Source organism: Falco naumanni, chromosome 1, assembly GCF_017639655.2.
Source record: "Falco naumanni isolate bFalNau1 chromosome 1, bFalNau1.pat, whole genome shotgun sequence".
Taxonomy (NCBI): Eukaryota; Metazoa; Chordata; class Aves; order Falconiformes; family Falconidae; genus Falco; species Falco naumanni.
In genome coordinates this window covers 94,451,690-94,469,509 of record NC_054054.1, presented here as the reverse complement: position 1 = coordinate 94,469,509, position 17,820 = coordinate 94,451,690, and the positions used below count along the sequence as shown (strand labels likewise).

The 17,820-nt window shown below is 55.3% G+C and overlaps 1 protein-coding gene across 6 annotated transcripts; it reads right to left on the bottom strand.

Moving 5' to 3' along the window:
• Positions 1-10,415, bottom strand: CMKLR1 (chemerin chemokine-like receptor 1). Of its 6 annotated transcripts, none has more exons than XM_040608344.1 (3): positions 10,205-10,415; positions 2,192-2,287; positions 1-1,688 (listed from the first exon to the last, which is right to left on the bottom strand). In XM_040608344.1, the coding sequence occupies exon 3, from the start codon at positions 1,615-1,617 to the stop codon at positions 532-534; it is 1,086 nt and encodes a 361-aa protein (XP_040464278.1). In that variant the 5' UTR covers positions 1,618-1,688; positions 2,192-2,287; positions 10,205-10,415; the 3' UTR covers positions 1-531. The 6 variants fall into 6 exon arrangements, with proteins under 6 accessions (XP_040464278.1, XP_040464248.1, XP_040464258.1 ...); XM_040608314.1 differs by lacking the exon at positions 10,205-10,415 and adding an exon at positions 8,227-9,552; XM_040608324.1 differs by lacking the exon at positions 10,205-10,415 and adding an exon at positions 8,227-9,552 and having other exon boundaries at positions 1-1,685.
• Between the last annotated feature and the right edge of the window lie 7,405 nt (positions 10,416-17,820).

Genomic DNA, 17,820 nt, shown 5'->3' with positions numbered 1-17,820 from the left:
TTGCGCTAGTACCAATATACTTTAGGACTTTAACATGAGTAGCTATATGCATACATAGGATGTAGGAAGAGCATCATCAGTTTTGCCATAGCAGGTACCACCCGAGATGGGTGGTCACCCAGCCACCCATTTCAGGAGCCTGGCAGCAGAAGTACCTTCCCAGACACATCCTCTGTCCAATCTCCCCATAACGACATCTCTGGAAACAGCAGGAATGCCCTTGCCAGGCCAGGCAATGCATAGATTAGATAAGAAGGCTCTGAAATGTTTTCTTAAATAGTTTGGCACAATGCTTTTTGCAATTGCAAAGAAAGATTAAGGGCAGTTGTGTCTTCTCCAAGTGCACAGAGCGGTAGTCTCCAACCTCTGCCAGCCCCCAGGCAGCAAGACCAGTCAAAGAATATGCTATAGGATGGTGTTGGACCATGCTCATCCCACACCAGGGGCCACCATAGGGGTGGCCACTATCACAGTGGTGTGCATGGGTAACGCCAGAGGACTATAGCCCTCCTGCAGGCACCCAGATTGAGTTTAGAGGACTGTTGTCTCCTTCTCAGTCATTGAAGACATCTTGGAGAAGCTCCTGTGAACGATGCTGGAGTGACCCATCTCCTCACTGAGGGCGTTCACCAGTCTGGAAAGGATGGTGACCTTAAACTTCTTAAAGTCCTGGCCCATGAAGACGTAGAGGACAGGGTTCATGCAGCTGTTGGAGGCAGCGAGTGCCGTGGTTATGGGGATGCTGATCTCAAACACGGAGCGCGGTATCATGTCAGGTTTTGTTTCCAGGAGGTTCATCAGGTGATAGGGACTCCAGCAAAGGAAGAAGGTGACTATGATAGTGACAATGATCTTGAAGGGCTTTTTGGACTTGGCAAGACGGTTTCGACGCAAATTGAAGACGATGGCGATGTAGCAGAAAGTGATGATGGTTATGGGAAGGATATACCCCGCAAGGAACCTGGTGATGTTCACTGTTCGGTGTCTCATTAATGCCAGGGCTTGGTAAGACTTATTCCTGGAGAGGGAAAAGTTGCTAAAACAAATCACAGAGTTGTGGGCTTGTGCTGTGTCTCGGAAGACAAGAGACGGGCAGCTCATAATGATGCCGACGGTCCAGATAATCAAGCAAACTAAATACGCTAAGTTGGTCGAGCGATGGTTTTGAGACCAGACAGGAAAGACCACTGACACGTAGCGATCGAAGCTGATGGTGGTGAGGAGAAGGACACTGGTGTACATGTTGAGGATGAGGAGGAAGGAGTTCAACTTGCACATAACTGTCCCGAAGATCCAGTTGTATCGCATGGCCGTGTAAGAAATGTTTATGGGCAGGAAGATGTTGAAGAGGAAGTCGGCGACGGCCAGGTTGAGGAACCAGATGGCATTGACTGACTTCTTCATCTTCAGAGTGATGATTGCAATGACGAGGCCATTGCCCAGGATGCCCAACACACAGGACACGCTGTAGATGACGACCGAGAGGATCCTCGCAATGTCCTTTGGGTCATGGGATGGGTCTGTCCACACGCTGCTGGTCTCCTCATAGGTGTAATCTGGGTAGTCACTGTAGTTATCAACATCATCCAAGTAATTGGACAAATTGGAAAGCTCCATTATCTGAGAACAAACTGCAGCCTAGTCAGTCCCAGGCTCTCCAGCCGGTGATGTTTCTCTGCGTGTTTCTGCTGATAAAATACATGGTGTTAATCACGGCAAGCGCATCCCATGGGAGGGACACCAGCCCCACGACATGTACGGGCACAAGGGGCCATGGAAAGAGGGGATGGAGCACGCGGGTATGGGGGATCCTGTGGGGACCCTACCGCTGGCCCCGAAGGAAGATGCTCCTACGGCTCCTCACTGCGTTTCTACCTCCCAACCAAGAGACATCAGCTCCCTGAGCGACAAGACATGATTCAGTCCCTTGTCTCTGCCAGGATGTGGCTATAGCCTCATCCTGCAAAAAATGTCTATTACCCACCTACTTCCAAGGATAAAACTAGGATGATGCTTATTAACAGCTCATTAACAGCTATGAAGCCTGCCAATCTGCAAAATATTATGGCTCTTCTCTTCCTTTTCTCCTGAGCACCCACTAAACTGGACTGCAAATCCAGCATGCGGTTGACAAGGTGCCCCACAGATGCCAGACACCGTGCCCGGTGGAAGTGGTGGTCCAGCCTCTCACCTCTCCCCTCTGGCGTGGTGGCCGTGCTCCTGGAGGCGGCGGTTCAGTGTCCCACAGCACCAAGGCGGCTCCCTCCCTGCAGGTCTAGGGATGGAGCTGTAATATTAAAGCCAACATCAAACAAAGGCCATTCACCCCCGGATGCGGGTTAAGGGAGGAAACAGACTCAGCCACCGCTGGAACTTAACCCTGTGCATCCCCCTGGCAGGCTGGCGCTGCCCTGTGCCTGCCGGGGGACCCCTCACCATGGATCTGGTGAAGGCAGGGTCCCATCATGACCCCAGCAGCTCAAAATAAGAAGTCAAAAGATTATCAAAACATAACCCAGTACAGAAACCCTGTACCGCACACTCGGTGCCAGCATCTGACACCAGCCAGCATCAGTAGGTACACACAAAGAACCCTACAATAAAATCCACGGTAACATTATTATAAATAATTAAAACCATAAATATGGGTGAGGTGCCTGGACTCTCGTACAGTTGTTTCCCTGATTAAATCAGTGCCCTTCGTGTTTTACAATGTTAATTAACTAACAGCATCGTTTGCCATAATCAGCATCCAGTCTCCACCAGCCACTTAGAGCCCTTCGTTAAATGGGTTCAACCACTCCCCTGTGAACAGTCACGGCGGGTTAAAGCCCAGGGCCACCGAAGTCAGTCAGCAAAGCCCATGAGCCGTGGCAAGAGGGGTGAGATCTGCGTGAGCTCCGGCACAGGGCATGGCACCCAACCTTGTCCTCGCAGGAAGGATGTGGCTCTGCCCACCCAGGCTGGACTCTCTTGTTCTCAGGGTGTATCAGCTCCAAGGTCCCCCTGAGCATCATCCTCCCCACCGACCCTCCTTTGAAATCCCCATGGTGTTTATGCAGTAACCTATTGTTTTTCCCTGGGCTTTTCCTTCCTGCGACTGCTGCTACTCCCACGGCTGCAAAATCCTTGGCCAGGGGCTTAAATCACAGCCCCATCGCCTCTCCCCTCGGTGAGCTCCAGGAGACAATAAGCTGCTGGAATAAATAAGGTTTTAGCTCAAAACTTGTGAGTTGGATCCGGAAGGTGGCCTTGCCCCAGCAAAACCTGCATCATAGAAAGGATGAATTAAAGTTGATGATCCGGTAGAAGTAACAGGATCAGCAGAACTGGCACTTCCAGTGCTGACTGTTCATGTTCCTGTGTAAGGAGCTGCCGTTACGGACCACGGTTTCCATGCCACCACCTTTCCAAACGCAGAGCTGCAGAAAGGCGGGCAAAGCCCAGAGCCCCATCTCCATCCCACCCCACCCTCAGCCAGAGAGCCCCAAAGCTCCTGGGACTTGCTCTGTCACTGGGGAGAAACACCCAAGAAATGACACCCACCCACCCACGGGGGGACTGTGGGACACCCAAGGACAGCCCACTGCCCCCCAGCACCGTGAGGGCAGCTAGACCCCTCGTTCCTTGCAGTACGCATCGCTCCCCTGCCCGGGGGAGGCAGGAGGGGCTCCTGCAGCTTTACAAGCTTCTCTTCCAATCGTGCCCACTTACAGATTTTTTTAATGTAAAATTTCCTCTTTATTATTTTTGAATGACTGAGCCCAGGAAGCGTGATGACATTCAGCTTGACATTTCAAAGCTGTATTTAATGGATTATTTATTTGAATTGTCTGTTTATTTCCCTCCAACCCCATACTTTCTTTTTTTTTTTTTCTTGGTTTTTTTTCCCCCTCTAGTTTTAACATTTGTCCTTCTCAAGGCAGACAGGCAAGACAGATGATGTAAAAGAAACCCCCTCCCCTGACCCCTGTCAGGTCGGGCAGTGGGGTAGCCCCAGTCCCTGCTTGGGATGAGGATCTGGAGAGCAAGGAGAGCAGCAGGGCTGTTTCCCCACGGGGTTTGGCAGGTGCTGGGTTTGTTTCCAGGGCTCATGCAAGGCTATCACGAACCTCAAGGTAGCAGACAGGCACCTGCTGAACCTGCCGGGAACCTGCTGGGATGTCTCTGGGCACTGGGTGTGGGATGGGCAACGGGAGCTGGAGCCCAGACCTACTGGAAGATTGTCCAGCGAATTCCCATTTGCCTCCCCAAAATGGAGAGTCTGAGGGGCAACTGCGTGAAACCTCCCCATTTCTCACTGTAAAAATACCCCAAACTTTGGGGGCGGGGGCCGGGAACCAACAAAAAAAGGCACATAATCATAAGCATGTTTCAATGCTCCTCTCTGGGTTGAAAATACTCGGCTCTAGCCAAAACCACTTTGCTCTCCATTCAGTCTATTCATCTCTGTCCTCCTACCTCAACAAAAATGAGCACAGGATCTACCCAAAATAGCCTTTTAATCCAGCCAGCCGCTGACGGCCCCACCATTCCTGCAGCTGTATTTGTCTTGGTACCCAGGAAAGGCTGAGTCCGGCCAGCGGGCGCCGCGGTGGGATTCCCGATGGGCGGCTCACGCATCAGCAGCATCCCGGCGCATACCGGGGGAGGATGAGGTCAGGGATGTTGTTCTTGGGAAGGCAACAGGAAACTGAGAGAACAGCCCAAAATGTTCAAATCCAGCTTTTCTGGGCAAAAGCTCTTCCGCGGCCAGCCCAGACGGGCGGGGGAACGGATGTGACTGGGGCTGTGGGGAAATGGGGGGAGCTCGGCTGGATCTGCACACCAGGGATGCAGCCGTGCCCAGGGAGGGCAGGGGATGCTCAGCCCCCCGCAGTGGGTACCACCTGGCCATGGGTGCTGCCCGAGCTCTCAGCTGCCTGCACCAGGGATTTACAGAGGCAGGCAGGCTGCCAGCACTGCTTTCTGCCTCCCCCAATGCCTGTGGGCAATGCTTTTACTGGAGGTACTAATAATCAGGTTGAGGGGAAAAAATATCAAATAAAATCCAATAAAATCCAATAAAATAAGCAGACTCGCTTTTGAGCATACAAGATCTTGCCTGAGCTGTCAAAGTGCATTGCGCTTTTATTCACATGATGTTATGAAACTGGGCTGGGACCAGCACGAGCCTGTGTGGGGGTCCCCACAAATACTCCCCCAGCACTGGGGAAACTGGGGGTCCCTTTAGGTTAGTGCTTGTCCTCCCCGTCCCCAGCACCTTCAGGGTGTTAAGGGTGCAAGGGACACCCAGGGATGGGACAGACAACCCCCCCCGGGGAGCAGGTGGAGGACCAGGGTCAGCTCTGCTTGCCCCTGCCTGCACCCATGCTTGCACAGCTGCTGCCGCCCCCGGGCAGCTGCTCTGCCTTTTTCTCATTTGAGCATTTCCCCTCCCCTCCTTCCCAAGCAGCGGTTTCCGAGGTCCCAGCGCACCCCAAACCCAAACCCGCTTCCTCCGGCACGCATGGGAGGAGCGCAGGCAGGCTGCCCACGCAGCGCGGGCTCCTGCTCCATGAGGTGGGAATTGCAGGCAGATGTCTGGGGGAAACACATGGTCACTCATCTGAGGAGCTTTGGGAAGGGCATGGGGCGAAGCAGCATCTCAGTGTCCCCCCCGGACCTGCCAGCACTGGTCCCCTCAGAGCCCTACCACAGCAGGTTTTCCCCCCCATGGCAGAATCTGGTCCCAGTTCCCTGGTGACTTACTGCTCTGGTTGAGCTCGAGTCCCACCCTGTGGGCCAGATCCTGAGCATGGCAAACTCCCGTTGCTGTCAGCAGGAGCATGCCCGAGGGAAGGTGGATGCATGCCCCATCCATCCCTCCAGCAGCCACATTTTTCCAGCCCAGGGTTACATGGGAGGGACATCCCCACTGGGATCTGGCATCCAGCCCCGCAGCAGCAGCTCCCAGTCCCGTGGGGGGGATTGCCAGGGCTTAAGAGGAGCAAGAAAAGAAAAGGAACGTGAAAGCAGCTTTGGGTACCCAGCTGCAATTCACCTGTATTTTAGCCAGCAATTGCCATGGCAACAGCTGCCATAGGGAGAGATGCTGGACAGCATCCCCGTCCCCACAAGGATGCCTGGGGATGGTGCCCCAGCCCTCAGTATCTATCGGTCGCCAGCCACATGCCCATCAAAAGGGAACCAAACCCTGAGCCCTGGCCTGCCCAAAAGCTGCTCCCTGGCCACAGTCCCAGCCCTGCCACCCATCCCTGACCCCACTGTCCAGCTCCAGTCAGCTGAGAAGGGGACTGAGAAGGGGACAGGGGTGCAAGATGCCACGGGAGAGGCAGCAGCATGCTGAGCAGCCACAACAGCCCGACACCAAGCACATGAGCTCCTGCCAGCAAGGATACAAGCTGCCAGCCACCCTGATGCTCCTCCAGATCACCAGCAGCAGAGGACCCCCAAGGCAAAGGGAGGGGACAAATCCAGTCCCCACAGGGGAAACTGAGGCACTGAGCTCCACCCCAAGGCTGGCTGCAGGATGGCGGGGAAGCCTGAACCCTACCTGCATCCATGGCACTGGGACACATCCCTGCTTCACCACCGCGGAGCAGTCCTTGCTCCACTGGGACCCCCACGCCTGGCAGCCTTCGGCATCCCCAGCTGCTCCCGGCACACCAGCTAAGGCTTCATCCCCCGCCCATGTGAACAGGAGAAAAAAAAAAAAAAAGAAAAAAAAAAAAGAGGAATAGCTGGAAAAGGCAGCCTTAAAAGAGCTGGCTGTGCCCAGGGTGGGACAGAATAGCCGCATGAGTCAGTGTTTATCTGGGCAGAGCTGGCCGGGCTGCATGGGAGAGGACGGGTCGGGATGGGATGGGTCTCCATGAAATGCCCCTGCCCATGGTGTGGGGTCTCCAGCCAGAAACTGGTGTTTAACCTCAAAACACAGGTCATGCAAGGCTTTTCCCAGGGTGAAATTCCTGCAGGAGCCGGGCAAAGGAACGTGTCCCTCCCTGGCACAAAGTGCTCAGGTTGTTCAGAGCCACCCCATCGGTAGGAGCCCGGCCCTTCGCTCCCCATCCTCTGTTCTGATGAAGGATTGAGTACTAAAGGGGAAAATCTTGGGCATTTGTACCTACACAGGCAAAGGTTTTCTTTTTAAAAGGCAGTTTATGTTTCTGTACTGCTTAAAATGTCTCGAGTGACTTCCAAGATAATAAAAGTTCTTTCATCTCCTCTTCTCTCTCTTTTTTTAATATAGGTTGCTATTAATCCCAGGCTTTGCTGGAGCTTTGCAGGCAATAAAAAGGCCAATTAAACTCCCTTTTTCTGAGCGTCCTCCCTGCCACATCGTATCAGCCCAGTGAAAATATCCCTAACCGTGGCCTGGGCTGGATCACAGCTGCTGGGTGCAAAGCCAGCACAGGCCTTGGGGACATCGGAGCCGGAGCGAAAGGCAGCAGCTCACATGCCACCTGCGGGGCTGCTCCGGCTGCTCTCAGGCACTCCGGATTTTAAGGGTACAAAGAGGAAGGAAACCAAGAAAAAGGAAATAGGTCTGTCCCTCCTGGTGCCGGGGGGACGGACGTGACCGTGCCAGGGATGGGGGACAGTCGGAGCTGGCAGAGCTCCCCCCCCCCCCCAAGTGAGAAAGTCACCTCGGATCTGCAGAAGAATCCTCCAGCCCCATCGCAGCTGCGTGCTGTGCTCCCAGCTGCATGCTGATCAGCACAGCAAAGAAAAGCCCCCTGTTCTCCCTGTCCCCACTGAGGTGACACTGCCACACTATAAGGACATCCTCCCCCCCCCCCCCCCCCCCAAATTCATACCCAGTTCCTCTCCCCTCTGTGCAGCTTTCCCACACGCAAAGCCACCGCGGGGGCTCCCATCACTGCAGACTGCAAAACCTATCCCCAAAAGAGCTGAGGATTTTATGAAAAAATAGAAAAAACAGAGGATTTGGGTGGAGGACAGTGAACGGTGGTGACCTCTGGGGTCCCAACGCATGCCACACATTGGGACCCCATTGGTCACTGCCACCCCTGTCCTTTGCCCTGCCAGACCCCAGACCCACTTTAGAAGAACAGGGGAGCAAAAAAGCTCAACTGATTGCAAATTCCTTGAGCAAAGCAATGACTTCCAGCCAGCTGCAACAAAACCGTCCCTCCCAAATATATATCAAGAGATAGATATATAAAAATATATATGATTTTATATAAACCCAGTGGTATTTACCTGAGCTTGATAAATCCTCAGGGGTTTTGAGCACACGGAGGCTGGATTACACATTTCTACTTCTTCTATAACCTCGTTAGGGCCGGCATGCGAACGACCCCAGGGTTACATCGCTTTGGCATCCGAGCAGAGGGTGCCGTGGGTATCGCTGAGCTTTCTCATCCCAAGAAGGACACGCACGTATTGCCGATGAGAGAACAACAGAAAAAAAATGCAGCCGGTGGCATAACCCAGCTGCCGGGCTCAGCACGGGGGTGGGCAGCGCCTGGGAAGGGGGAAGCGATGCTCTGTGGCAGGATGTGGGGACTCAGAACCTTGGGTAGAAGCAATTTCTTGCACCGTTCAGCTGGACACTGAGAGGAGATGGGGCAGCTGGCTGCCCTGGGTGCGGTGTCACATCCACCACATCCCTGCACTGCCCACAGCCAGCTCAGGAGCCCTGCGATGCCCCTTGGGCAGGGTTTGGGCATCCCCCGCTGGTACAAAAAAGCCGTGGTCTTGTTGCTCCTGCCAAGGGGTGAGCGCAGCCAGAGGACCCCTGTGATCCAGGATGGAGCACCTCCACCCTGGGCTGCCCCACATCCCTGCCCCCACCACCTGGGATGCTCCTGGCCTCACACACGCAGAAGATGGGTAACCCAAAGCCATCCCTGGGGTGCATGGCAGAAGGAGAACATGTGTCCCCTGCCTTGCCATGCCATGCCCCCCCCTCCAGCGCACTTGCCAGGTCCTGCCTGTTCCCAGCTGTTTGTCCAACTGGGCCCCGCATGCCAAGGTGGGTCTGGATCCAGCAGCAAGTTCCCAGCAATGAATCAGCCTGTCCTGGTTTGCACTGGGAACGCCAAGCAGAGGGGCAGCAACAAAGTGCCAGCCTGTCCCCGTCCCTGTGCCTGCGAGCAGGTGGTGATTACCATCGGTGCACATGGTGCATCCAGCGATCCAGCACGGGCTGAGCCTGGACGGCCACAAACCTCCACTCCAAGCCAGGGAAGTCCAACCAGAGGCAGAAACACAATAAAAATACACACATGTGGTGGCTGGACCAAAACAGCTGCACCATGCTTCTGGGCTGAGAGCATCACATTCAGTTGGAGCCAGTGATGAGCCTGGGGCAGAGCACCCACCTGCTCGCCATCACCGATACCGATGTGCTTTCTGGCTCTCCACCGTGCACAAAGGAGAAATCCCAGTTTCCTCAGAGCTGGCAGCACCGCAACTGGGAAAACTGCCACCCAGCCATGACCCAGGGGAGAGCGGGTGATGCCCAGTGAGGAGCGATGTCTCCGGGGAGCTTGTGGCCACTGTCGTGCCCGGTGCAGGTGGGGACACTGAGCCGCATCACACGTGGCTGAGCTCCCACAGGAGCCAAAAAAGAGGAACTGGGGCTCAGGCTGATGCTCGCCTTTGCACAACGCCGTGTTGCAACATCCCCCATGGCTGAATCAGGAGGAAACTTGCTGATGCACCCAGATTGCTGGGTCCGACCCGGAGAAAGGAGAAGGGACACAAAAAGTCCAGACGCCTGCACCCAGCCGGGATGTGCCAACCCACGCAGCTTGTGACCATCCTGCTGCTGTCCTGCTCCCCGGGGCTGGCAGGACCCCCAGGATGGGGCAGCAGCTCCACAGGGTGCTGGGTGCCCACAGCAGTACACCACGCTTGGAGCATCTGTGGCATGCAGCAGGTCCCCAGCAGGATGCAAACCCTTTGCACCCAGATGTGCCTGGGTGGAACAGTCCCCCCGCAGTCGTTCACCCCCAAAAACCATAAAAAACCCCATAAGAACCCTGGTCCTGGCTGGGGCAGGTCACACCCCCTGCCCGTTGCTCTGCCGGCAGGACCTGTCCCGTCCTCTCCCACAGTAACACGTCCCAGTCCCCCCCGTACACCCTACGAGCCTTCCAGTGACTTTTCCAATAATAACTCCCAGTCCCCCCAGTACACCCCTCTCGAGCCTTCCAGTGACTTTTCCAAATACCTCATGCGGCACCACGCTCCCCCGCTGCTCCATGCTGGGGAGGATGAGGTCGGGGTGCCAAAGCCACCCCGTGCCTGGTGAGGAAGAGGAGCCCCTCAGCCAAGCGCTGAAGGCTCCCCAGGAGCGAGTGGGCTCTCACCCCCCTGCAGACCCCGGAGCAGGCACAGTGCCGCTCCCCGCTGGTTTTAAGGGCGAGGGGAGGAGGAAGGAGTGGCGGCCGCATCCATCGCTGGGGTTTTCTTGGCAGCACGATGCTCTGTGAGCAACAGCTGGGAGAGGGTGTGACGCCGGGAGCTGGGAACGCTGGCCCAGATCCTGCCACGACCCAGTGCAAGGAAGCAACAAGCCACTTCCCAAGGGACCTCCTTTCCTGTCCCGTGTCCCCCCGGCCGGGAGCACGCTGCCCCAACGAGGGCTACCAAAGCACGGAGTGCTCCAGAGCAAAGCCCAGCTCTGGTCAAGGAGCCCAAGGGCAGGCAGGTGGCTGTCAGCCACCCTGTCCCCACCCCTGGGTCAACCGCTGTCCTCCGCTGCACCCCCACCACCCCCAACTCCTTCCAAGACGTTGAGTCACTTCCCTTCATCAAATCTGGCTCCCAAACGCGGCTGCTGCTGGGGGCTGGCTTCCCCGCTGGCTTTCATTACCACCAGGATGCAGCAGCTGCTTCCAGGCAGCATCCCCAGCCTGCGCAGCCCTGCGGTGGCAGCTCCGTCACCCCCCAGCCCCATCAGCACGTGCAAAAAAAAAAAAAAAAAAAAAAAAACCGTCTTTTGAGGGGGCACCAGGATCCCCCAGGGCAGGAGGGACAGGCAAGGCTGGATGCAGGGATGGGGTTCAGGGGGAGCCTAGCTCCAAAGGAGGAGGAGACCGGAAAGTTTTCCAGGGCAGCCCCTCATTTGGGAGTGCTTAGCAGCACAGCCCCCACCCACACAGAGCAGGAGGTTTGAATAAACCCGTGCTTGATGTGGCACCAAGAGCATCCCTTCCCTGCCCACACAGCCCCCACACTCCTCAGCCACAGCCCCCCCAAACCCAGCATTTAACCCAGCTGGGGTAAGAGCCAGCACAGAATCTGGGTGTGAAGGCATCACCTCGGAAGCACAGGGAGGTTTGGGGGCGGGTGGGGTGATGCCCCCATTTTACCCTCCTCCAGCTGGCAGGACACAGCCTGAGGAAGAGCAGGATTTGCACCAACAGGACACACCAGCACTGCCCTGGGTTTGCCACCAGCCAGTTCACCCATCTCCCTAGCAAAAAGGATGTTTGTAAATTAAGGGTAATTATTTAAGGTTAATTAATTATCCTTGCCTGTAAAGAGAGCCCACAAAGCATCCTGCAGACCAAGCCAGCAAGAGAAGAAAAAATAACCACAAACTAACATTAACTCCTTCAGTGTGCCTCAAGTCAGAGCGTGACTGTAGAGAGGCTCCTGGATGAAGCCAGGGAGCTGCACAGCCCAGGAAGCCCCCGCGGGGGACACACAGCATGGTGGGAACCAGGGACTCCCAAACCCACTGCAAGGCATGGTGGGGCTGGGGATGCTCGGGCACAGATGCTCCTGCACCTGGCCTTGCCAAGGGCTGACCTCAGGGCACAGCACTGCAGCAATGCCACGACAGACAGCCTGGCAGCACAGAGGGGTCCTGAGTCAAGACCTGGCGCAGCCTCCATTTCCCCAGCAAGGCTGAGCTTTGCAGACCCCACAGCACTAGGGCAGGAGCAGGATCAATCCATCCCCTTGCCAGCAATCCCTTCCCAGGCACCTGCAGGATGCAGGAACCTGCTCACAGGCACTTAATCCCATGCTTAGCAAGACACTGAGGTTAAAAACATGCTGACTTGGGATAAAAGGTCATATGCCGAGCGTTTACTCTGTGCTGCCATTTGGCGTTTCCCTTCAAGGCGCTCAGCATCGCCTGCTCAGCAAACCAGTGCAGGCAGCACCGGGCTGTAGAAGGACAAACATCCTGTTCCCAGGGCTGGTGACCACACAGAGATGCTGCGGCATCGCAGGAGCAGCCACAGGGAACAGCTTGGTGCCCGGGACTGGCACTGGCAGCTGCCACAGTGATGCTGTGCACCAAAGCCAGCAGAGTCTTTGGCATCCATTGCATTGCTGGCAGGCGCACCAAGTGCCACCCACACTGAGCAAAGCAATTATAGCTCTAAATTCAGTGGTGTCGGGATCTGGTTGATTTAGGCTTATTATAACCCCCCAAACACCACCCCCCCCCCGCTGAGCCAGGGTGAAAGAGCTGAGTCCGGCAGGTCCAACCCAGCCGGTATGGGTGCCCTCCCCCCCTGCGTGGGCGATGGGAACCTGCCTGAGTCATCCCAAAGCAGATGTCACACTTAATGTGGAAGAAATTGCACGAAGCTTTTCCCACTCCGGGGGAGCCTTCTCCATCATTCAGCAGCACTTCCCTCACCCTGGGCAGAGCCACAGGGAAAAACCCACACGAGATGGGTGGAAAGGGAGCTGCCTTCAGCTGCAGGGATGTGACATGGGGCTCCCACCACAGATCCCAGCCCCGTTTAGGGGCTAGGTTTATCCCCGCAGACCACCACTTCCCTGCCTTTCCCACGGACGGGCTGTGGGGAGCTCATCTCTCCTGCTCCTGGCTTCGCAGCCCACTGTGGTAACAGCTACATATCCTCTTATGGGCTCGCAATCCAAGTGGAAATGAAAACGCATTGCACAAATAAAAAGCCCACATACAGGATGTCAAATAGACTGCTCGCTTTCCCCGTTTCGCTGATTTGATACAATCACAGAAAAAACAGTCCCAACCTTGTGCAACTGGGGGCTTATAAATAGCAACGCAGCACGGGAACCCAGCAGGGCTCCGCACAGCCACATCTGCTGTGGGATGACGCTGCCGAAACCTGCTGCAGTCCCAAGGCTGTGAAAGGCGCTGCTGGTTGCAGGAGGCACCATATCCCACCACATCCCACCGCTGGGATGGGTGGCACGGGGCCAGCCCAGCCAAGGCATCCCTGCACCGGTGGCAGGCTGCAAGGCTTGCACGCAGAGCTGCTGCTTCAGCCCCAAGCCATCCTCCCAGTCCTGCTGCCTGCAGCACTCCTGGCACCTTCCCACCTCCATTTGACTTAAATTTTGCAGCATTTTTTTCCCTCCCCAGGCTGTGCCTTCCTCCGCAAATAGTCAGGTACTCGAGCCATGCTCGGAAACACGAGTTGCACACACAGGAGAGCCATGCACCCCACGGGCTGGGCTACGGCTTCAGCATTGCTCTTCCTCACCCCCCCCCCCCAGCACCTGAAAACACCCTTTGCAAAGCAGGGCTGATGAAACGGGTCACAAACATTCCCAGGGCACAGCTCTGCCGGCAGCAGGACCCTGCCCCATCGACGCCCCCCCCCCTCCCAGTGCATCAGCTGCCACCCACCCGCTTCCATCCCAAACCAGGCTGCGAAGCTGCTGCAAGGGCAGGATGACAGCTCACCCCTGGGAGAGCAGCAGAGCCGGGGGAGTGATGGATGCACCCACGCTGGGCGATTTATTGGCGGTTTCTGATTTGTGCAGGAGCTGTCAAGGGCCACTGACAGCTCCAGGTGCAGGAATGAGGGATTGCTGGGCATGGGTGCTTTATTTTTAACCCCCAGCCCAGGACATCCTTTCTGGCATTATCAACTTGTTTCTCACCTTAGAACCCCCTGGCAGGTGACAGACAGGACATCACCCAGTCGGGGATTTATGAGCAGAGGTGGCTTTTGGCATCAAATCCCAGCTGAGGTCTTGGGGGGGGGGGGCCTTTGAGGCGCTGGGAACACTGGTGCTCAGGATGGTCAGATCCAGTAGCACTCTGGGATGTGTCCCTCACTAGGAAACAGTTTTGATCCCCAAGCCAGCAAGGAAAGTTTGGGATGAGCAGATGCTGGATGCTCAGCAGGAACTATCAACCAGCCTCACCCATTTCCCACAGGAGGCTCTGCCCAGAGCCACATGGCGGGGGGGGGGGGGGGGGGAGAGCAAGAGTTTCCTACATCTTTCCACTAAAAAAAAAATTACTTGGAGCAGTAAAACCCCAGGGGGAATAAGAATTTGCTTTGCAAAGGGAGAGGCAAGGAGCAGCACTCAGCTCTGCATCACCCAGGACTCTGGAAGCCTCGGTGGGATTAGAGGACATTGTGGCTGAGATGAAACGTCCTGAGCATCACAGGACACCCTGCCCTGGGCTCCCTGCCTGCAGCCACAGGCGGTGCTGCCCCCACCCAGGCATGTGGGTCACCCAGCCCTGCTCACACCCAGCCTCCATGTCTGCCAAGGAGACAATTAGTCTGGTAACGAGCATGTCATCAATCCTCCAGCCAGGCTCACCTTGTCTGTCCCCTGGGGCTGAGCTAAAGGCTTTAGTGCGTCCCCACTGAGCATCTGCACAGTTTTAGTCTGCATTGGTCTCTTCCGCAGCTTGATTTGTTACAAAACCGTGGGACTGGTTTGGGTTTTGCTCACCCATCCCTCCACCATGGCTGCCCTGCAGGCAGGCGATGACCAGGGCACAGCTGGTGGCCCTGGCTGGCACGTCCCAGGAGGCAGTGCTGGTTTTTGCCCCATCACCTCTGACAGAGCCCTGCTCCATGTGCCACGTGTCAGAGACATGCTCCACTTACCACAAAGAAATGGTCCTTTGGCATCCACCCCAACCTGCTTCTGCCCCATCTCTGTGGGCGCTGCTCCTCCAGCGCTCATTAGCCACCACAGACAGACTTCAACCCAGATTCCTTTCACCTTTGCTTGATGGGAGACATTCAGGAAGGGTCTCTCCTAACTGGCTTCCAGTTGAGCATCTCCAGCACATCCAATAGCCCTTTGGTGAGGAGCTGGAAAAACAAACCAAGATCTTGGGGCTGATATCTGGGGACCAGCCCGCTATTTCCAGGCTCCAACATGCTAAAGGTTTCCCTGGGAGCCTCACAGTCCCCTCCCAGTACAGGGATCCCACAGAAGTTCATACCTGGAGCTCACAGTCTGGGTTGAGGAATCACCTGGCCCAGCAAAGCTCCTTGGGTCACTGCCTCGAGGATGCTCAGGGTCCCCACTGCAGCCCCCAGCTCACAGCACAGGGGCTGCAGGCAGAGCCAAAAATATCAACCCAGCTCCATTTCACGTTTGCTTCACAGGGGACATTCAGGGAGGGTGTCTCCTACCTGGTTTCTAATTTGCCATCTCCAAACCCACCAGTTTGGGGGGGAATCAGAGCGATCACAGACCCTGGCCCCAGCAAAGCTGGTGTAAGCCTCCACCTCAGCATCCCTGCAGGGGGTTATCACAGCTTCCCCACCCCAGCTGAGCACCAGCCTCCAGACTAACTTCATCACATGGAAGAGCCAGCACTGGAGTGAGCCTGCCCCTTTTTATTGAGATTGCCGGGTTAATTAGCACATGCTGGGGCTTTCCAGAGAGATCAATTCCCATGGCCACAAGAGGGTGAATTACTCTCCGGGCTGCAGCTGAGCTGCCAGGGGATTTGCCTTCAACCAGCCCAGCCTGGGGAGAATAAACCTATTTAGTGCAGTTTACATTTCCCACCTCAGCCCTCGGAATTCAAAATTAAGCCTTAAAAATTAAGGCTGTTCTCACTGAAAAGATGCAGGCCCTGGGATGTATCCAAAAAGCATCGCCCCAGCTGTGGGCTTCTCCGCCTTTCTCCGGAGGCTGCTCTGACAGCTGGTACCAGGTCGAGCCTGCATCGCATGAGGTGGGATGAGCGTGAGCCTTCCCCCCCTCGCCAGCACTGCCTCTGAGTCAGTATGGAAGCTAAACTGGAGAAAGGCTGATGAGGTGCTGTAGGAGGAGAGCAAGATGAACAGCTCACATGCCCAGCATTCATCTCTTTCGGGTATCTGCTAAAAGCACCTGAGCGCCGAGCGGTGCCCGTTCCCATGGGAGGATGCTGAGGAGGATTCTGAATTTGGCTCTGCCTGAGGATGGAGCAGCACTGGGTTACACACGTATGTGTTACACGTTACTGCTGAGCAGAGGCAACCACAGGGGCTAGGCGATGCCAGTTGGACCCACAATCTGCTCCCAGTGATGCGCCTCTGTGTCAGCATCCTCCCAGCATGGCAGCTACACCATCCCAGCACAGCACCTTCATCCACCCCAGGGTCCTGGAACCACCTCGCAGCCCAAAACCGTGCCGTGAGAAAGGGGCACTTCTGTTTGCTCAAAGCATCTGGAGAAATAAAATTCCTTTTATTTGGCTTCTCAAAATTATTTTTATTTCTCGTCCCTGGAGAGCATTTCCCCAGAGGCTCTCTAGTTTGCTTGCTGTAAACCCGGTGCCTTTTAGTGATTCTGAGACACCTCCAAGCTCGGAAATACTCTGCTCCCCCCCCAGGAGATGCTCCCACTGCCCGTTTGTCATTTAAATTCTCTCTCATGCTTCTAATCTCTTGAAATTTAATGGCAGGGCCATAAGCTGTAGTAAGGACACAGCTGATTCACCCATAATAAATCCTAAGCTGTGGGAGATGCTTCAGGACAAACCTTCAGCTGAGGGGTGGGTGTGTGGTTGGGCATCAGGATAGCAGATCTCCATCATCTGCAGGACGAGGTTTTGGGTTAAAACCACGAACATCTTTATGTGACACTTATTTTTTTAAGAGAGATTTCTTCAGTTCTCCCTCTGGGTTCCTATTGTTTTTTTACAGCATGAATGAAATTAAGAAACTCAGTGATTAAAACCCCTTGCAACAAGAAAATTTCTGTGCCAGGGAACGGGTCTGGTTCTGGCTGGATTTCATTAATAAAGGGGAAGATGAGGTTGTTTTCTTTCTCACCAAGGAAAGAGAAGCAGCAGCAGGTCCTGTGACCCCTGCATCTCCTCTGCTGGCTGTATGGATGCAGCAGGGACCATGAAACGAGGCCGCCGAGTAAGGGATTAAAACAATTTCGGCTCTTTTCTACGAGTTACGTGTCAGTTCCTACCACCTCCATCAATTAATGTGAATTCCCCGCAGGATCCTCTCCATGTGTTTTGTTGGACAAGATTAATGATGAATATAAAATTACATTTTTCATCTTGGGACATCACTATAAATCTGGAAAATGCCCCAACGAGCCCCTTCCCATTAATATTCAGAGACTGACCGTAGGGCCGAATCCTTCGGGATTCACACTCACAACAGGGCCCTTTGCATACCAGTGCAGCACAGCAGACTCCTCCGTCCTCTTCCCCTCCTGGAGGGCCAGAAAGTTGAATTTCCAAGTGTGGTTCTGCACCTTCGTTTCATGGTCTTGATCTAATTTTAAGGATGTTTGTGCCCCAGCTGTTCGGCAGAGGTGGGAGGCAACAGCTCCAAGACTCGCTGTGGGCAGAGCGAGCTGGCACACAGGGGATGGTCTGCAGGGGTCTGTGCTTCTATTATCTTCAAACAGGTTCATGGCCAGGCAGGTTCTGATATCAGCACAGGTCTTCCTGCTCTGCACCCCCAATTTACCCCCAAATTGGTCTTTTTGCCAGAACCGAGTGTCTTCTCTGGGCACCGCATCGCCCTGAAACCCCCTCCTGTGGAACATGTGCCATTCATCTCTTCTTCTCCCCCCCCCAAGTGGGGTTTTTAACATGACATCTTTTGTGGGAAATCA